Source organism: Pteronotus mesoamericanus, unplaced genomic scaffold, assembly GCF_021234165.1.
Source record: "Pteronotus mesoamericanus isolate MK-2021 breed Mesoamerican mustached bat unplaced genomic scaffold, CSHL_Meso_final contig_25, whole genome shotgun sequence".
In the NCBI taxonomy this organism is placed as follows: Eukaryota; Metazoa; Chordata; class Mammalia; order Chiroptera; family Mormoopidae; genus Pteronotus; species Pteronotus mesoamericanus.
In genome coordinates this window covers 28,082,971-28,104,817 of record NW_026555105.1, presented here as the reverse complement: position 1 = coordinate 28,104,817, position 21,847 = coordinate 28,082,971, and the positions used below count along the sequence as shown (strand labels likewise).

General features: G+C 41.7%; 1 protein-coding gene across 8 annotated transcripts in view; it reads right to left on the bottom strand.

Moving 5' to 3' along the window:
- Positions 1 to 21,847, bottom strand: part of PLCB4 (phospholipase C beta 4) — a 392,492-nt gene that overhangs the window by 97,992 nt on the left and 272,653 nt on the right. For all 8 annotated transcript variants that reach the window (XM_054574035.1, XM_054574037.1, XM_054574036.1 and 5 more), the window contains 3 exons: positions 7,098 to 7,177; positions 5,897 to 5,950; positions 405 to 486 (listed from right to left, as the gene is read on the bottom strand). In XM_054574035.1, coding sequence (XP_054430010.1) covers positions 405 to 486; positions 5,897 to 5,950; positions 7,098 to 7,177 — 216 coding nt within the window. The remainder of the gene's footprint in view (positions 1 to 404; positions 487 to 5,896; positions 5,951 to 7,097; positions 7,178 to 21,847) is intronic.

The following is a 21,847-nucleotide window of genomic DNA, read 5'->3' as shown; positions in this document are numbered from 1 at the left end:
GTGAAATAAGTCAGAGAGAAACAAATACCATACGATTTCACGTATATGTGGAATCTAACAAACAAAATGGAAACGAATTCATAGATACAGGGAACAAATTGATGGTTGCCAGATGGGAGGGGGTATTGAGGGGCTGGGTGGAAAAGGGAAGAAATTCAGAAGTACAAATTGGTGGTTACAAAACAGTGAAGGGGATGTAAAGTACAGCATAGGAAACAGTCAACAATATTGTAATAACTGTGAATGACGTCAGATGAGTACTAGACTTATCAGGGTGATCACCTCATAAGTTACATAAATGTCTAACCACTATACTGTACACCTGAAATATAATATTGAATGTCAACTGTAACTGAAAAATAAAATAAAATAAAATAAAATAAAATAAAATAAATAAAGCGTACCTTTCCACTGGGAAGACCTAACTCCTTGAGCGCTTGAAAGATCACCTTTTCTGTTTTCCCTGATGCAAAGGTTCTAGTAATACTAGAACAAAAGAAAAAAAAATAAGTTATTGTTAATTCTGTTTCCTCTGATGCAAAGCTCCAAGTAAAACTGGGGATGGTGGGATGGAGGAAGAAGGAAAAGGAGAATAAAATTACTTCTCATTTCTAGGTGTTTTTTCACTTCCGAAACTAGCTGCCGCAAAGGCAACTTCATTCTAAGACAGACCGACCCCCTGGATGGTTGTGCATACCAGAGGCACTGGGGGATACATACTTTCAGGCAAAAACAGGGATAATTTTTTATTCTATCAAATTGCTTTCTTAGGAAAAGGGAATGTGGCCGATAGACATGGCTGTAGGAAAAACCTGATGTTGACCATGATTATCTAAACTTGGGGAAAATAAGTGGGCCCCTGAGGACTCAGCCCATCCCTGCGAATAGCCCTTACCCTGGCACCACACGTACTACACCTCACATGCATTCTCAGACATATTTTGTGCATTTGTTTGTCTTCTGAGCTAAGCTCCCTTGAGCTACTCTGAAACATCAACTGCCTCAAGGATTGTGGAGTTCATTATGAAAGGGCTAGGTGGGGGGTGCGGGGGGAGAGGGGAGGCAGGGAAACAAGTATTCAATGTTTTAACAGAATTTTGGCACTACACTAACCCTGACATGGTATTTTTGAATAATAGTGCAGCCTTTTAACTAGTATGGTATGCATTAAGACTAGGAATATAAATACCAACCACCTCAATGAGCATATTTCCTAATGATGATAAAAGCAGAAAAAGAGACTGACTCCCTGTGATCAATACATTGGTGACCCTCAGAATAAATGCTACCGAGGAGAGGATGTGGTACTCACACTTAGCTCCGAGCCATGCCTTAGCTACCTAAAGAAGCCTTCATTCACTCCCTGATTGGTAATTTGTCACCATAATAACTTTAACTGTAAACCAGAAGTCCAGTTTCCACTTACGATGGAGCTTACTTTCTCTGTTAAGCTTGGCTTTAGAATGCCTTCTCTGTGAGTACAACATAATTTGTAACAGCATCTCCCTGATTCTAACCATGTCGGGCACTCCTCCATTCACATTAAGTGGAAGGCAGTTCCAAATGTAAGCACCAACTGCTGGTTAATGGTGATGAGTGGGAGAAAGCACTGCTTCAACCTCAGAGTCCAACTTCCCAGAACAGACTGGGAAGAACTGACTTTAGGTAAATGAATGATTACGTGTTCATTCAAAGCTTTATTGTTTCATCCTTGGTCCAAGAATACTTTAAGAGGTATATTTTAAGAGTGCTTGAGACAGTTGTATTCAAAGGTAGGGAGGCCTATAAATTCTCTTTAACAAATCTATAGATGGGTAGGGCATATGTGTTTCTAGTGCAGAGGGTGATATTCCCACATTTTCCCACTTCTCTAGAGTTCATGAAATTTGTATACTTTAAATTAAATTTGAGTTGAGAAGCAATTTATCTGACCTTTATCACACAGGGGGAATGTAGCTATTCAGTGTGTATGTGTTTTAAGTATGTGTTCATGGGAGAGCTCCAGGCCCCCAGCAGTGTTTGGGATGCCCGCCACCTGTAAACAGGATGAAACTCTTTGCATAACAGTCTCAGGGTATCTCAGCTAACTTGGGATTCTATTAGGTTTGAACAGACACGGCAAAGGAGATGAGAACTGACTGACACGGTCAGGAGCGTAGCGGGTATCGGGCTGAGCCCTTCTAATAAAAACAGAACCTGGGTGTTTGGTAGGGGGTGAGGCAGGGGGGAAGGGAAGAATGTACAGAAACAGAATTTTTTGACTAGGCCTTGTGGACGCACCAAGAAATAGGAAGTAAAAAAAGAACGTCTTATGAGATTAGGAAGGTCCAAGCATTTGTGGGAGATAGAGAACTTGAGAGAGAAAGTAGAGTGGCCAGTGCCAGGACAGAGAGGAATCCACGTAGGAACATAGTGAGGGTGACATCAGAGCCCAATAACATGACTGCACAGAAGATAATAAGGTAAGAAGTGGCATTATGAGCAGCGGGGATCATTCTCAGGTCCACCTTTTCATGGGGGGACTTGAGCTGGGCAACCTCAACACGGATTGGCTCCCTCATTCCATACAAGAAACAAACACAGGATGGAAAATGGAAGAAAAGAAGTGAACAGACCATGCCCCCAGGCAGTACTTTTATTCCCTTTTGTTTCAGCAGCTTTTGGAATAATTCTTGGGCCTTAAAATGGGTTTGTCAGGGGTGCCGGGGGTTTTGGAATGAAGGTGGATTCTCTGAGTCTCCAGCTGCACCAGATGTCCAGCAGAATGCCATTTAACCAGGGCCCTGAGAGAAACACACTTATCACAGGCTGGGGCATCTTAGACACCGCCGTGGTCTAAATATATTTACAAAAGACTAAGAATTTAGTCAACTCTTTATATATAGCTTCAGGCCCACAAAGTGTAGCTCAGTGCTTCATAGCTAACAGGTGCTCAGTGAGATTTTATTGAATCAAAATACACCACCATCCCTAAAGAAAATGCTATAAAAGCAAATACCCTTAAGTGGTGTCTAGTCCTATTAGAGTCCTGGTTAAGTGCCATGCTACAGGGGACCTTACAGGTGACTAAGACACCAAGGATCCTGGAAACTAAGGGAGTCTCACTCTTTACTTGTCCTCAAAGGGTCTACAATCTATCCAACGGTTTTAACACCACCTTCTGAAACAGGGAGGACTCATGAAGTGAAGCCCCGGCAGAACCAGGCGCCCTCTAGTGGGTAGGCTGGGCCTTTGGGACATGGGTGTGTGATGTAGGAGTTGGGCTGCCAAGACCATATCTGAGGTCTCAGGTTTCTTTAACAGAACCGTCCCTTTCCAGACTCTTTTCAGCCATAGCCCACAAATGGCTGCCATGTCTCAACTCTCTAGCCGTTGGTTCCAATTCCAGCTTACAAAGAGTGACCTATCCAAAGCTTTGGTTTGAGTGGGAAGATAAATTGACTGTGAGTAAGTTTGAGAGAAAGGCAGACTACGTAAGATTGTGTACATAGAGATAAAGGGTAAGACTTTCTTCATTCATCATTCCTGAAACTTTCTGGACATTAAATTTTGATTAATGCTAAAGAACAGGGGCTATTCCCAAACTATGCAGTGATATATGAAGTCAGATCCCCTGTAACATTGTGCACACATACTAACATACTGAGAGTTTCCATTTTAAAAACTCCAGAATAGGAATGATGAAATGACATTTTAAAAGTGTTTACTTTTAATATCCATTAAAACATTCAGAACAATTTCCACCTAGGCCTTGGCAGCTCATCCGCTTTTAGTTGGCGTGGTATCAATTCTCCATCAACTCTAATAAATTGCCCCTGAATCACAGATGTCTTGTGTCAAACACCTGTTAATACTGGCAGGCACTAGAGAGTTCATGTCCAAGAGAGCCACAGAAGATGACAAAATATCTAGGCTATTTCTACAAAAAAAAAAAAGGTAATGATTTTTATATGTGAACATGCTAGATAAAGATCTTTGGCATCAGAAAAAGCTTCCAAAATTATTTAATAGTAATGTGATTAGTAGGACACATGCAAATAAAACCAGAACTTCTAGTAGAGAAGTGCTCTGATCAAAATTTATGTGTTTTACACTTTGTCCATTTCCTGGACCTTATCTGGGAAGAAAACGCAGGAGAGTAAGATATAAAAACTGATCCAACTTGTGTTTCTTTTCTTTACTCTGTTATCTGTGTCCTCTAAGTTTAGACTTATTACTTCAATACTAATTTTAAATAAAAATGCACTGTATATTTGAAAGTAGCTTTAGGATGCTGGGATACTTGAGAATAATTGTTCTTCTATTGCTCAACCGAGCAAAGAGTTTTAAATAAAATAAAGATCAGTGTAAAGTATCTTTGCCAACAACCATCAGTCAAGGATGCTCACAGGCCTTTTTATAAACTGTGAAGGAAGCATAAAATTGACTTGCTAATAAATTATTAAATAAAAAGCAGAGAATTGTGCATATAGATTTGTAAAGACCACAACAAGTGTAAGCTCTCAGTAAAAGGTCAAATAAAAAGAACACGGTCTGTGGTCTTTTTTATGATTCATATGCTTTTCATTTTCTCATTGATATTTCAGTTGTGTCACATGGATACTTCAGTTCATGACCGTTGGAATACATGGGATTAAGAAAAATGATGACTTCTAGGAGAATTCTGTTACATCTGAAAAGAATAATGTTGAGGGGGTATGAAGATACTTTCACAGGATGCAGAGTAGAAGCTTTGCAGCACAGCAGAGTGGCAGGGCAGACAGGAAGGCCTAGAAGAGTCAGAAATGGCCAGGTGTGATCAGCCCGCCTCTGCTGAAATACGCCCAACTCAAATGCTCTGCAGGTGGTGACTTCCCTGTCATTCGGAGTTTTGTTTGTTGTTGGTTGGTTGGCTTCTATGCTGAAGTGGTGTCCAGAGAAGTCAACATGAACCTGCGCCTGGATATTCCTAGAAGAGTAGGCTGATCTGGGGAACCTGTTTTTGATTAAGGGTGAGAGCTTAGGTTCATGAATCCAAATACACTGCTGGTCTCCTGTGGACAGCAGATGCTCTGAGGGCCAGTACCACGTCCAGAATTTCCACGAAGTGCTCACACAAACACAAATCAAAATGATACTAGAGAGTTTGTTAGAGAATGCCTATTACTGCCATCGTAAGAGCTTGCAGCTGCAGCCACAAACTATTAGCAAACACTAAGACCTGAAAGGGAATGGCGAGGCAGAAAAGAGGGAAGTAGAAAAGAGGGTAAACAGGTCAGCATTAAAGAACACCTGTGGGTGATCTATCTGGTTCATGTTCTCCTCACTCTTGCTTTACTGACATTTTTTTTTTCCCTATCACTGTTACCTTGGGCAAGGTGAGGAATCGACAGCTCTAAAGGGGGTGTGATAGTCCACCTAGAGAGCAAGTGGCAAGAAGACAAAGGAGCCTACCTGCCCAGGGCACCAGATCACCTAGAATGAGATGCACTGTCCAGAGGCATCACCCTTCCTGAGACACAGTCCGTACACTTCCACTCTAGGTGCACAATAAAAACTTCTTTAATTTTGGCCCATGGCTGCTGAGGGCACATAGGTAAAAGACACGTAAATCTTAAAAACCCACCTATTTGAAGATTTTAAAAAATAATGGTACATTTTCAGATGTTCTTTTAACTTATCAATGTAGAGTAGATGCTGCCATCTATTCTGGGGGAAAATGCAACTTTCTGTTCATAAATGATTTTTACAAACTGAACACCACATTTGAGGAAGTGATTCAAGCTAAGCTTCCAGATTTTTTTTTTTTTTTTTAAGTTAAAGCAGCTAACAAGTACTTGTAGAGGGCTCTCTCTTTGCTCTGGAATCATAAGGGTGGGACAGGAAATGGGAGAACACACAGAAATGAGAGACTCACCTCCTAACTGGAATTTTACCATTTGTGTTGGTCATAAACGCCAATTTCATCCAGCTGAAAAACAACAGGAGCAACACTGTTTTAATGTTTCTTAGGAGGAACAGCTACAATCAGGATTTTTAAAAAAAACAAAAAACAAAAAAACCTTCAGGAGATCATTCATTCAAACAAAAAACATTTAGTCTGAAAACCAGAGATAAGTTTATACTGGGAGATGAATTTACACTTACCTCATTTACCAAATAAAAATATGGGACTTACAATTAAATCTGAATTTTATTTTTTTATTTTTTTAAAAGATTTTATTTATTTACATTCGGAGAGATGACAAGGGAGGGAGAGAAACATCAATGTGTGAGAGATACTGTACGCCACACATGGATTGGTTGCCTCTTGCACACCCCCAACTAGGGACCTGCCCACATCCCAGGCATGTGCCCTGACTGGGCGTCGAACCAGCCACTTTTCAGTTCGCAGACCTTTTGGTTTGAAGGCTGGTACTCAATCCACTGAACCACACCTGCCATGGCTAAATCTGAATTTTTAGATAAACAAATAGCTTTTCACTATAAGTATTGTCCAAATATGCATAGGACATACTTAAACTAAAAAAAAATATATTTGTAGAAATCTACCACTTCATACATACCCTTCTGGATTTTGGATACAGTGAATTGGGGTAAGGCCTGCTGTCTGAATTTCAAAAGTACATTTGGACCCCTGATTGCGTGCTGAACAGTCCTGGGGGTCACTGACCTCTGATTTACCCTAACAATGGGTGCTTTTGCAAGTGCTTCTCTTGACCACACTCCCCATTTCTTAGTCTCACGCAACAGAGGCCCCAGCTTCAACAGCACTCAACTACGGCCACAGGCACGGGTAGCCACTCATCAGCAGACTCTGTCTGGGGATGCAAAAGTGAGTGCCCACAACTCAGAGGACACTTGGGGGCTGAGGTTCCAGCATCTTCCTGCCATCAGCCATTCCTTTCACATAGTTTTGGGGCTCTGGGTTTATCAAGAATGTCCTGCCAGGTGGCATGAAGGGTATAGGTATGTATTAGTCAAATTCTCTCCAAGGTCAGGGGCAAGGAGGGGAAGGCGAGCAAGGCACTGCCTGGCCACACGCTAAGCCTCATTTTCCACTCTGGCCCTTTGCTTGATAACAGCCAAGAACAAAGAGTAAAGCAAATGAAACTCACTGTTTCTTGAGGCATGTCATCGGACTGACGTTGTTGGCCCTGAAGTTGTGTATGATTGATCTTAGACCATCTACCCATTGCTGCAAAAGAAAAAAAAAAAAGTGTTCTTCATTAGTAAATCTGCTGGAGCTAAGCATGGTTTTGACTGGATAGCTTGTATCCATTTTGTGTAATAATATCATAAACTGTTCTTTCATCCCCTCTTGCCACATAGCCATTTTCATTTTGTATGCTCATTTTTTATTCTTTAATAAACAGCTTTCACTCTTTCTATGAAGATAAATGTCACATCCATAGTGTCATTAAACAGTGGGTTGTCACAAAGGAATGCTGCCCACTGAGTGACTTGCTAAGCCTTCTATTTGCAGCCTGTTTAAACATAACCCCATTTTCAATCACTGGCAATCTTAATAATTTCTAAGCAACGTTATACAATACAAGATGACATATTTAGCTATTCCCATTTTCGACGATGAATGCCTTACGGGTTTATCAATTTTATTGTGTGATACTACTTCATTCTCAGAGTTTCTTACATATCTTACCTATCTGTGTTTTCCAGCAAAGCCTTAAAAGGTAAAACATGCACTGATAGCTAGGGTACCCAGAGGAGGCAGCGATGTGCTTACATAATTTCTGTATAAGGACTTGGACCTCAGCTTTAGTTCATAACATCACCCCATGGATCTACAAGGGAAAGTGAAGGAAGATTGTGCATGGCAGTAAAGGGATTTGGGTCTCAAAAGGGCATGTTAATATAAAAGGTTGGCCTGCGAATTGAAGCCAGCTCTGTCCGTGGGTCCAATAATTGTGCCAATGAATGCCAAACCAAGATGCTAAAATAAAGAACTGCACTCTTGGCAAAGCACTTTGCACAAAGTTAATTCTGGAGGTTAAAACAGAACGGGGGCCCCCAGGCAAGCTGGTACCTTACCTTTACAGCCTGACTGCTGAAGCTTTGTGCTGGGAAGGAAAATATTTTGTAATAGATAGCAATATGGATGCACATTCTAGCTGCACTCTCCAAGCATGGTAGCTGTAAGCCACAGGTGGCTATACAAACGTGAACTGAATAAAAATAAAATTCAGTGCTTCTACTGCCCTAGTCCCATTTCAAGTGCTCAAAAGCCCACACTGGTCTAGGGTCTACCATACTGGACATTGCAAATAAAGAACATTTCAGTCATCACAGAAGGTTCCATTGGACAGCACTGCATGGCGTTACCAGTTTGGACACGGTCAAATGATTTAGTCACTGCGAGGGCCATAGGCAATGACTGAGTTCTAAAAGTGTATCTGTGAGGTTTTTATTTTAATTGTGGTAAAATATATATAACACAAAACTTATCATTTCAACCATTTTTCGGTGAACAGTTCAGTGCCATTAGTGATATGCACACTGTTGTGCAGCCATCACCACCTTCTGTCTCCGGAACCCTGTTCATCTTGCGAAACTGACACTCTGCCCCTCTGTGCGGAGTAAACGACAGCTGCCCATTTTCCTCTCCCCCTACTCTCTGGTCACCACCATTCTACTTTCCGTCTCTATGAATTTGCCTCCCATAAGAAGAATCATATAGTATCTGTCTTCTTGTGATTGGCTTATTCCACTTAGCGTAATGTCTCCAAGGTTCACCCATGTAGCCTGTGCCAGAATTTCCTTCCTTGTAAAAGCTGAATAATATCCCATTGTATGTATATACCACATTTGGTTTGCCCACTCCTCCGAGGAAGCAGCCCGCAGCTAGTCATTGCAAATAATGCTGCTGTGAATGTGAACATAGGTGTACAAATGTCTCTTGCTTTCAGTTCTTTTGGATCTATACCCAGAAATGGACTTGCTGGATCATATGGCAATTCTAATTTTAATTTTATAAGGAATCACCATACTGTTTCCCCTGATGGCTGTAGCATTTTATGATCCCACTGGGGCATGCAGGGGTTCCAGTTTCTCCACATCCCCACCAACACTTGTAATTTTGTTCTGTTTTTATTTTTTTGGTATTAGCTATCCCAATGGGTGTGAATCTAACGGAGCTTTTGCTTTTCTCTTTGTGCTCCAGTCGCACCTAACCGCTTTCTGAGGGCGGACTTAAGAGCTGTAAGAGGTAAATTTCTTTTGACAACTACAAAAGGCCATTTTCTGAGAATTGTAAATAGCAATGAAAGCCTCAGCAAGCACGAGGAGTGAAGTCAGGGTTCTGAGGGAGGAGAAGAATGCCTCAATTATTTTCATCATCAGACTTCACTTCCTCGGTCAGGCTAAATATGGGGCGGTAGCTCCCGGGGGACTATCAAATATCCTGTTACTGGCCTAACAAACCACAGGCTCATGCAGAGTTTCCCAAGAGCAGACAGAAAAAGCACAAATAGTTTGTTTGGCATTAACTGGGAAGCATTTTCTTAACCTGAAGGCTTGGTACGTGTTCCAAAACACAAAACAAAGCCCACGGTTTCCTAGGACAGAAAAGTGGACAATTTTTGAGATTGTTCGCTGGTTTTTTCTGATTGTTCTAATTTCGTGGTTTGTAGAAATAGATTACAGAGATGCTGGGCTTTGAGGAGGCTTTAACAACTTCCATCCATCTTTTGAAAATACAGGGCTGGTGAAGAATCTTGTTTGTTGTGATGGAAAGGTTCCTGGCAGTGACCTTGGAGGTCATCACTCCAGTGACAGCGCCCGTGAAGGCCGCGGGAACCCTCACACATCCTAATGGGCCCTGGGAGCGAGGTGGCTGCTTCGTTCTTTCTGTGATGATGAAAGTGAGGTCAAGGGCCTGGCCCAAGGTCACAGAGTTGCTGCCTCAGAGCCCAGAGGCAATAAGAACGCTGTAGTCTGCCCTTCACATTGGTGACAGTTCGCTCAATGGCTGTTCGTATGTCTCTCTCTGCGACATGGGAAAGTCCTATCGGATCTTTCCTTCTCTCTATTATTTTTCAGGTCTAGGAGCCACCCCTCTGAGTGACATGGATTTGGAACAGAGCTCCATAAAAGCAAGTTTGCAGAAGAATCAATTGCAAAGTTCATTTAAACACAGATTTCTGTTCCCTGGCCCTAGAGACAGATTTCATAGGTGGAGCCTGATACTTTGCATTTTAATTATGCAAAATTTAGCATAATAAGCTCAAATGGCTGTAGAAAATATGGTAAACAGTTTGTTTTGTTTTGTTTTTGCTTTGTTTTGTTTTTAACATAAAATAGATGAAATACCAGCAGGTGTCAGTAGAGCTTGAGAGTTTAGTTGTAAAGTTGTGCCAGGAGTAAACTAGATGTATATCAACTTCTTTGAATGTTTCCTGATTAATAGAAGGGGAAAACAATGCAACTTAGATACATTGGCTCCGTGGTGACACACTCATAGGATGAGTCGTGCTGCCCTGGGCACCCCACCCCCGGCTCGCCATGCTGAGTGGGCACAAGCAGCTGGGCACTGGGGACCAGCCCGCAGGGATGATTCTGTTCAGAAGTCCAAGCTGGCAGTTTCCACCCTTGTAATGGTTACTGTTCTCTCATTTTAATCTTTTCCCATTTTGTTTAAATGAACTTAAATCTCATTTCAGCCCTTCTAAGGAGAAAGGAAAAGGTTCTTCAAAGGATTCTCGAGGGCTTGTGCTGGGTCATTTGGGTGTCTCTAAATCTTTCCTGGGAACCTTCGACCTCTCCTCTTGGACTCCTTAAACTTGTTTTCATCATGCTGGAAAGGTCCATTTTCCAGGCAAATGTCTGGGCCTCAGACTTACCCACGTCTTTTGATCTCACAACACTAGGACTGTCATAGACAAAAAGAATCTCTTTCTCATAAAAAAAAATGTATATAGAGAGATACAACAAATCTAAACTGAAAAATATATAATTTACACAGAGCATGTATCTCACTTTTTTCCCTTAAAAACATTTGCTAGGTTTTTTTTTTTAAGGTTTTAAAAGCAATATTTAAATCCCTTTGTAGAAAAATGCAAAGCAAAAAAGCATAAAGCAAAAAGTAAATATCACTCCAAATCCCACTACAGGAAGTCCTTGCTTAACATGGTGGATAGGTTCTGTGACTTTAAGTAAAACAATGCATAATGAAAATAGTTTTACCATAGGCTAACTGAGAAAACAAGAGTTAAGTTCCTATGACATCTCATTAATGTTGTAACATGATGACATTGAACAAAATGTGCTGTTATTAAAGGTCCTGCTGTACTGATATTAAGAGACACCCACAGACAGCATTTTTCTATTTGTCCTTCCAGCCTGTTTCTGTGCACAGAGACTTGTCCTTTTAAAATAACAATTATTATCATTATTATACAGTCAGTACCACCTCAGGCAGAGTTGTTCCTTCAGCCCAATCTCATCTCTATATTGTGTTCCAGAAGCATTCTTTCTCTGTCTTTAGTCAAAAAAGCATATTGTCAACGCAAAAATAACATAGACTCTGCGACACTCCTCAATTTGTTACCTAATTTTCTCCAAAGGGAGAATTCAGTGGCATCCTTCCTAACCTTTTATTTTTTGTTTTCAGTGGAAGCACCTTAACTAAGTCTGCTCAAAAGTTAACTGGATACTTTCTACTTAAGCGACCAGCAGCACCAGAATCCCCTGGGAATTATTAAAATGCAAATTATCAGGCTCCACCTATGAAATCTGTCTCTAGGGCCAGGGACCAGAAATCTGTGTTTAAATGAACTTTGCAAGTGATTCTTCTGCAAACTTGCTTTTATGGAGCTCTGTTCCAAATCCATGTCACTCAGAGGGGTGGCTCCTAGACCAATAGCATCAACATGACCTAGCAGCAGGTTAGAAATGCAGAATCTCAGGTCATATCCCAGACCTATTGGATCAGAATGTGCATTTAATAAGATTGCACATGACTCATGTGTGCATTCTGTTTGAGAAGCACAGGTTGAGGAGAGGAAGTGCCTCTCAACTTATGGCATCTCCTTCCATTGCCCACGTAGAAAGATCCGGTTTTGGTTTCTAAGGAAGGTAAAGTTTTCCTACAGAGCCTTCAGTTGGAATATGCAACTTCTAATAAGGACCTGCAGTTCCTGATTTGCTCTTCCTTTTTGTCATATCCCTCCCCATCAGGGCTCTACAAATCTGCATTTGTTAGAATGGAAATTCTGACCTGTACATTTTAGAAACTGAAGTTCAATTGCTTGTATGGGGAAACAGGAGGAGGCAAGATACTGCAGATATTGACTTTTATCTTGTCCATCAGAGCTGTGAAAATAATGAATGGATGGGGCCATCTGAAATATTTAGAACACGGGAACTTTTTGGCACTTAGAACTCATAAACTTTGATGCATGAAAGACTTTTGTTTGTTTGTTTGTTTGTTTAAGTAAGTGTGGCTAAGAAAAAGGCAGGACATATTTCAATTGGCTATCCTTAAGGTGCCTAATTGCTCTAACAATGAACTAGTTTTCAACCTCAAACAACATAAGCCAGGAGTTTATATAATTTGAAATACAGCTTTTGATCCCTTTGTACTGAGTTCTGGCCACAACTGAAGGGCATTCGAAAAGGGAAATAAGACCCATTTCCATGCACTTGGGACAAACTATGAAACTTTTCAAGTAAGATTTCCAGTGTCTAACATTGCAATAAGACAAGATTCTTTATAAAGTAGTTGGAATGTAAAATTGCAACATTTTGCAAATCTCCAGATGAATAATACCCAGTGGAGGAACGATAAGCAGTGGCTCAGATTTTAGAGTAAAGACACTGTAGATAGAGCCCAAGATGCTTTCTCTTATGAGTCTATACAAGCAAAGTGAATGAAATCATTTCACTTCAGTTAGGAAAAAGTATTAGTTGGCATTAAATTGTCAATATTTAACTTTGAAGGCGGGCCAAGGCGAAGACATTTCCAGCTAGCACACTGTGAAAAGGAAATTGTGGCTAGATTAGCAGTTCCCAGAGCCGGTGAACTCCCTACGGAGTTCATAAGACATTTTAGAAGCCTGGACTCCACCCTCGGAGACTCCCATTAAAAACATGAGTGTGCCTGGGCTGTCAATCTAATTTTTAGACACCGCAGATAACTCTAATGTGAATCTACTCCTGAGGACCTCTGAACTAGACCATATACACTATATTTAGTTTACCCCAGTATTTTTCAAACTTTAATGTGCATTTGGATCACTTGGGGATTTTGTTAAAGTACAGATTCAGATACAGGAGGTCTGGTGTCTGCATTAAAGATCCTGCCTTTTTTTTTTTACAAGCTTTCAAGGAATGCCATGTAGGCACGTGGGCTTGATTTTTGTGCCCTGTTCATGCAAAGGCAGCAGAGCTTGTATGTTGTTTCCAGACAAATCACATAATTTGAACACCACTGTGATGTCCACCAATGAAAAAGCAGTTCTACTCTTCATTATGCCAGCTATCCTCAAGTGGTTTCTGGGATCAGCAGCATGAGCATCCCATAGGAGTATATTAGAAATGTCCCACTCCACTCCACCCCAACCCATAATGCAGAATCAGTCACTCTGGGGGTGGGGCTCAGCTATGTGCAATTGGAGAGTCCTTCCAGGCAACTCCAATGCACCATTCACTGTATTATGCTAGTATCAGAGCATCCGGTGGGCGCTAATCAGAGATAAAGATAATTGAAGAGTGCATGGGGGTGGCCACTGGAGAAAAGATTTGACTGGTTTTGTTTTTAATCAATTGTATTGAGGTATAATTTATATATAATGAGCGGGCTATGGGCTTTTGATTCAAGCTTTTCAAATGCTAACTAACCACCCTTGACATGAGTACTACCAACTGAGACACTTCAAATTTTAAATTCTCATCCCCCAGTTTTGGATTAAAATTAAAATTCACACACACACACACACACACACACACACACACACACACACACATCATAGTATGTGCTAACATATTTTAAAGAAAGTTACAGGTATTATGAAAGCAATGCAGGTAGCCAATGGGAGGTTGTTCCACATTGTGAAAGGAAGTTCCACAGCCACAGAAAGTCCAGGAGCTGGTGATACAGGATCTCATTAGGCAGCGGGAGATGGTCCTGCAAAATCCTGTTAGAGGAACAGCACCCCCTGCTTCTGAGAGAGGTAAGCGCAAAATCAGGACAGGCCCGGCTTCCTGAGAGAACACCTCTTAGAAAATTTGGTAGAGAAACAAGACAGAGGTCCATTTCCCAGAACTAGGGTACACGATCAGAACATGACTCATCCACCAAATGTCCAGTGGCCAGGCCCGAGCACCAAGGCTGCAGCCCACACGGCAGGAGGACCTGGAGGCTGAGTGCCAGCGTTCCCGAGGTGTGGGCCCAGGGCTCGGCCCAGGTCTGAGGAGAGGTGGCAGACTGGTGACTGAGGCAGGACTTGACAAAAAAACATGAATTTCTTACCATTCCAATGTGCTCACCTAGGATGCTAAATCCATTCTAAAATTAAGTTGGTACAGATCTAGCAATGTTTGTTTGCATACACCATAGACCAATTTTTGCATCAGGTTAAGCAGAAAATATAAAACAACTTTTCTCTTTCATTTCAACTACCTTCTCCTGGCTCGACTAAGGAGAGAGAGAGAGAAAAGTACAGGTAGAATGTGCTTAGTAAATGCCAGTCTCACGCGGCCTCGATGTCAGTGTTGCCAACTCTCTCAGGGCCATCAGACAGAGGGCAAACGGGCGGACAACGTCAGTGTTGACAGGGAGAGCAAATCAGGCAAAGAAACCTGCAAGTCGCCACAACTACTGTCCCAAAAAAGAAATGTGCAAGATAAGAAGGTGAAGAACTTCATGCATAATGAAGGAGGTAGGCTTGCAGTCCCAGGCAAATCCAGCTGTGAAACCTGAGATGAAATGCTTAATTAAGGAGCCAATAATAATGACCACCAGAAAACTACTGAAACTGGTGGCAAAAACAAGGCAGATTTCAGGAGGAAAAAAAAAAAAGAAAAGGAAAATCAGTAGAGATAAGCCAGTGGTAATTTCAAAAGCCCTTGGGAAGTTGATAACAATTCTCATAAAATTTTCAAATCCAAAAGAGAGCAACTGGGGCTTTTTTCCCTTGACATAGCCTGAGAGTCTTCCAGAAAATACAGATTTTGCATCTGCTGTTCTCTGTCCACAGAGTAAAGTTGAAGAAGTTTAAAGAATGAATATATTAAGCGTTATCTGATTCTTAAATTACCTTCAGAGCATGGTAAATGAGTATTTGTGTAGGAAATTAGCTGCCATATATGAGTATGTGAGGCTGTGTTTCAAAGATAGATTTGGATAGGCCTGGGCAATATTTATACTTTCCTAGTCAAAATTAGTTTAGTCACCCTTGGATAGTCAAAACAGTCTGTCAGCCTGGCTGGTTATCTTGACAACACTGAGCAGTCAGGTCAAAGCAGACCCCTTTGGAAAGGAGAGTCACAGGAAAGGAGAGGACACTGTGCTTTTCTTGGTCGTCATTCAGAAGCCGGAGGGTCAAATTCCCATACTGGATCAGTTTCTGTTCATTACTATTCCTAAGAGATGATTTTTGCATTGCCTATGCCTGATCCTGTAGATATTCTGTAACCAAGTCCTACTGGACCTATAGAATCTTGTCTGAAATAAGCACATCTCATTCCAGATATCTACTCCAATAAGTATACTGTTGAAGGGAGTCAGGATATGCCACCCCAAAAGATGCCACCTTGAGCTGAAGGCGTCTGAATTCCTGAAATCCTTTATCTGCCTAAAACCCCTGAAGAACTCAATTATCTTAAATCCCCTCCCCAGCACCAACTTTGTTTCCCCCCTCTTCCAGCCCCCAGGACAACTTTAATCTTCTCTTCTGGGAGATGAAAAGTTGGCACCACACCCAAACAGAAAATGACACAGAACTATCGTATCTCCTATCTCTTCTCCAAAGGGCCCATTAATCTTCCCTAAAAATTTGCTCTCCCATAAGTGGCCTGCTACCCTTCCCTTTCCCCTATTAAGATGCTATATAAATTCTCAAATCTCACTGCTCCTTTGCATGTTCACTTATTTCTGCAATGCCCCTGTGCATGTAAAATTAAAAATGTAATAGATTAAATTAATAAAAAAATAAAGTTGTATGCCTTTCTCTTGTCTGTTGTCAGTCTATATTGCAGACCCAGCCAAACAAATCATATGTACACATGTGCATTCAGAATACATACATGCCTGTGTTCACTCATGCCTACTGACTTTAAATAAACAACAGGTGATATTCAGTGCCTCAGAGGTCCCAGAGCAGCTCTCTTTCTACAAACCCCAGACATCATTCAAAAAGAAAATGGGGTATTTGGTTTATTTTACGTAACACTTCTTTGGCATCTATTGGAAAACTCTAAAATAACTGAAGACCTTTAAAGATTTTGAGGAAAACAAGAACATCATCCTATGGCAGTCAGAAACCATCAATTTTGTGAGAGTACATTTTTGGTCTCAACTGTCAAATTTGCAAAATCTTGGTGAAGAGCTGATGAATTGAATCTTTGGCTGAAGTCTGTGCTTATAATCCCTGAGGACACAATCCGCCTGACAACGCTGGCAAATTAAGTCACGCCAAAGTGAACAGCATTCGAACGTGCAGACAAATGCTACCTGCGGAGGTTCTGTGATAGATATAATCAATCAAGGGGCCCACTCCTGCCCAGGCAGCATCAACCTATTTATTAGCTCAGGCACATCAAATCTATATGTAATCCTATAAACTAAATAGAACTTAATATAAGAGGTACTAAAAAATCACTGGGTTTGTTTCATTATCTAACATGGTATCATTCCCCCAACCTTCCTGTGCCCCCCCCCACAAAAAAGGGGAGGGGGAGGGAGGAAAGAAATATGGCATCAGGAAAACAGAAACAATAAAAGGAATATTTATGGGAAAGATGAATAAATGGATGCCTAGCTTTTATTGTTTCACACTTCTGGAAAAATACTGGGCTGAATAATGATTCCTCTATGACGTCATTTGCTGACTTCCTCCTGCACAAAAGTCATTCTGAAAGATTTTCATTTGTGCCTCTTCAGTAGGCCGAAATAAAAATGAATAAGTTTGGGAAGTCATTTACTAGCCCTCCCCCCACCCCCTGCTGAGACCAATATGAGACTGGTACTATTTCTCAGAGTGCTAACAGAGAAACCTGTCCAGCACGACTTTCTCTGTTTACTTGACCAGGGAACCCCTTTAAATGGACTTTTTTTTCAGAAATCCATTTTGCTGACCACCAATTTTGAAAGTTCTATTCTTCTCAAGTACTACACCTCCCACAGATAATGATATTAAACATTTACCTTAAAAAGCACAGTAAAGTCGTACAATGTTACAGGTGGAAGTGGCTGTCTCCCAACCTGAGAACGGCAGCATAAGGTGGTAGTAGAATTCAGGATCTGGAGTGGATCTCTTGCCCAGGTTCAAAACACCAGCTCTGCCACTTACTGGCTGTGTGACTGTGGACAAGTTATTCAACCCCGCTGGGCCTATTTCTTCTTCTGTAAAATGAGGATAATCATACCTATCCCATAAAATTGTTGTGAGAATTAAATGAGATGATACATGTCGAGTGCTTTGAACAGGGTCTGGTACTCAATATAAACTAAAAAACAAACTTTACTCCAGCTGCTCTTGTCATTATGATTATTGGGGTCAGCAAACCTTTTCTGTAATGGGCCAGGTAATAAATATGTTAGGCTTTGGAGGCCACATGTGGCTCTTCTGTTGTATAGCTTTTTTGTCTTGTTTTGCTTTCACAACGCTGTAAAGTATAAAAGGCATTCTTAGCTCATTGGGCATACAGAATCAGGCTGAGGGCTGTGCTTGGCCCATGGGTTGCAGTTTGCCAGCCCCAGATTATAAGATTATTAAATTATTTGCTCCAGGTCATAGTGCACAGAGGCAAAAGAGTCTCATCTCAGGTGAGGTGTTCAACCCCCCTCCTCGTGGTTCTCCTTTTTAAATTATAACCCAAAGATTAGAAAACATACAAACCAACATGTGCAGGCCTACTATATATACATATTATGCTCACAATGGCAATTTTTGCTACTGGTAAAAACTGGAACTTTGCTGTAAATGTAGAAGCAATCGAAAGCTAATGACATTTTTCTCTTCCAGGCACCAAAAGGTGAAATCCAAACTTCATATTATGCTTGTGGTGCAATTAGAGTAGCTCCTTTTGCATTCCCTTGGTGGAGTCATTTGATAACACTTGCAATTAGGGCAAAATGAGTTGTTCTGGGCTGAGCCTAGAGCTTAGGGTCTCTTCTCAGGAAACCTGTCAAGTTCATGAAAAACAACAGTGAGAGAGACCCCAGCAAAGAACACATGTTCCCAGTGAAGACCACAGCATTGAGCACAGACTGCCTAGGAGGCTGGAAGCTTTCTAAAGAAACATGAACGGGTAACACCAAGAAATTGTGTGTGCATGAAAAAGGACACATTTAGGTCGTTTGTGGGAGGGGGAGCTCGATGGGCACAGGGCTTCCTTTAGGCGGACAGCACGTTTTAGAACTAGATAGAGGTGGTGACTGCGCAGCAATGTGATTTACCAAATAGCACTGAACTGTTGTTTTAAAATAGTTAATTTTATGTTATGTGAGTTTCGCTTCAATTTTTTTTCTTTTCCCTCAGCTTTTATTTTTATTTTTTCTTTTAATTTTCTTTTAATTTATTTTTTCAAATACATTTGTCTCTGCCTCCCCCCCACCACTTTCCCCTGCCCCCTCTCCCTCCCTCAGCTCTTCCCCTTTGGTTTTGTCCATGAGTCCTTGCTATATGTTCCTTGACTTTCCCCTTCCCTTCCTTTTCCCCGTCCCCCCTTCCTCCTTCCCTCTTGTCTCTGTTGATTTCTTTTCCTTTCAGTGTTGCTGGTCTTATTTTCCTTGCATCTTTGTATTGTTGGTTAGGTTCCACTTATAGGTCCACTTAAAAAAATGCACGGAAGAAGGGGGACTGCTCTCCAGGAGGGGTTTATTTTCTTCTTTTTACTCTTCTGTACTTTCTACTAGAACACAGAGGATGGATGTGCTCCACCACGAGCAATGCTCCCTTTGCATTCAGAGTGCACCAGAAAACAGTGTAAAATGCACGGTCCGTGCAAACACTGACAATGACTTTGGCAGGATGCTTGGCGTTGTTGCAGGCCAGGGCCTAAATCGCAGCTCCAGGTCATTTTCTCACTCTGCTCCTCTCACTATTCCAAGGAAACCTCACCAGGGCAGGTGACAGAACTCCCTGAAAACAGCTCCAGTTTCATAAACATTCATTTTGATAAGGCGCTTCACTTTAAAGTAAGTCCAGTGCTAAGAAGCATAACAGTAAAAATCTACATTCAGAAAGCAGAGGGTTTCAAAGGAAAACAAGGACAGCTGTTTTCAGGATGTTAAGGGGCAACAGACGCAGAGCACAGGCACAGGGAGGCCAGAACTGGCCCCACAGACAAGCCCTGAGGACCCCCAAGTAGCACGTGATCTTCTTTGCACTGTATGATTCACAGCAGGTCCCATGGCACACACATTCCTTCTAGAATGTATTTAAACAAATTAAATGTCCCTTCCCCTCTTGTCCCAGGGTAACTGGGTCCTCAACTTCTTGTAACTGTATCATCATATTCCTAGGTGATGAAACTTAAAACCTGGTCTCTACCTTAACTTCTCTAACTGCACCCAGGCACAAACTCTCTTGATTCCACATTACAAGGCACCTCAGATCTTCCTCCTTGGGTTGAAGGCAAGAACAACTGTTTTTCTTGTATTCTATCTCAGTACCTCTCAAACTTTAATGTGAAATAAAAAGTACCTAGGGATCTTGCTCAAGTGCAGATTCAGATTCAGCAGGTTCAGAATGGAGCTTGACATGAGATCCTGCCTTTCTACAAAGCTCCAGGTGATAATGAAGCTGCTGGTCCAAACCACACTTTGAGAAGCAGCACTCAGCCAAGTGCTATTACCATACGTCAATTTTCTTGGAATGTAAAGATTGAAGTGCATGTCTCCCACACTGCAGGCCATGACCTCTGTTACGTCCCTAGAATCTTCAGGTAATCACATTACCTCCCTGTTAGGTAGGCATCGCAGCTTGGCACTCAAAGCAGGCCACAGTCTTGGCCTAATTTTCCAATTTCCCAGTAAAAAGTGGTCACTCTAATCTTCTGGACCCAATATAGTGGGTCCTCCATTTTCTGAACCTCTGCTTGTACCTTAACTCCCACCTTCACAATGTTCTCTCTTCTGGTGGACTCCACATAAACATCACTACAACAGGACCAGCGGGCCCTCCCTCTTCTGGATATAGTGTCCTGCGTCTTTGATGGAAATACTTCTCTCCCCTCCTCTCTCCAGCCACTAGAGCCTCCTGCCCTAGTAGCTGGAAGACTGGCCTCAGGGATGGTGATGTGACTCACAGTAGTCTAACCTAGGACTTCGACCCAGTGTTTTGTCAAAGCAACGCACCTGTGTCCTCCTTGCATTCAGCACTTTTTTTTAAACAAAAAGATCCCTTAAGTCTCATAGGAGAAAGGAACATCAAGGGCCACTTAGTACACTCCCTTCTTTTACAAAGGGGGATAAAAAGGCCTATGTACTAAAAATGATTTGTCCAAGTTTAGAATTCATCAAAAAATAATTCTTGGAAGAAGAACTGAATGAAGTAAAAAAGGAAAGAACGGGCATCTTATTTAAAATGTCAATAAGGAAATATTAGCATTAGCCTTGGTATAGATGCATTCATGCTCTAATACATGCTGGCTGATGTCTAGACCTAAGGTTCTAAATGATCCACAGACCTGTCATATGGCACACGCAGTATTTAAAGAATGAATATATCTGTCAACATTTTAACATCAGGAGATTTTATGTAAGAAAACCCATACATCCAGCATCTCATGGAAAAAGCACTGCCACAACCAACTTAGCAACCTCAGGCTCACGTTCAGAGTTGGAAAACTGGCGGGAAGTAAGTGGATGCTGTTCCCCACCACCCCACCATGATCGTATACACGGGTATGTGCACTCAGTTCACTAAAGTCCACACATTGCCCTGTTTGTCTTTGCCTGACACTTTTTTCATTATTCACATCATCTCCATGGCTCCCGCAGACTTCTGAGTTCACAACTTCTGGTCTCAAGGAACTACTGCTTTTGGCGGTACTGAGATAAATACGAAATTTCAGAATTCAGAGACTGCCACCATGGATGAGACACTGAAGTGCTGGATTCTGGGACAGATGGTGTTGCAAGAGCAGGATGAGAGCCAAGGGCGCAAGACGCATGAAAGGTGGCTGTGGGAGGCCCAAGGAGACCAGGTTCACCCACTCTGCAGAGTCACTGATGAGCACAGCCCTCCCAAGGCAGAAAGCTTGATGGTCTCTACAGTCAACCCAGCAACAAAACAAATGAGCCCCATTATCATTATTTGGCAAGGAGACACCTGGGTGGGCTGGGGCCTTTAAAGCTTGTGAACATGCTCATCTGCCCTGATTCACAGTTCTGTCCTTAAGAAAGAAAGTGATTTACTGCCCTTCACTCATTTGTTTCACACAAATCAGAATCTTAAAGAAAAACAAAATAAAACAAGAAAATGCCAGCTTTCAGATTTAGAAACACGAAAAAAAAAATAACACATGCATACCATCCCAGACGAGAGCCTCCAAAAAAAACTGGGAGGCTACTGGGGCTTGGGTGACAGATAGGAATTGCAGATTTACAATTTAGCTACTCAGCATTCAGCAGGCATTGGCTCAGGAGAGCCTGGGCAGCAGGTAGAAAAGGTGACAAATTCTT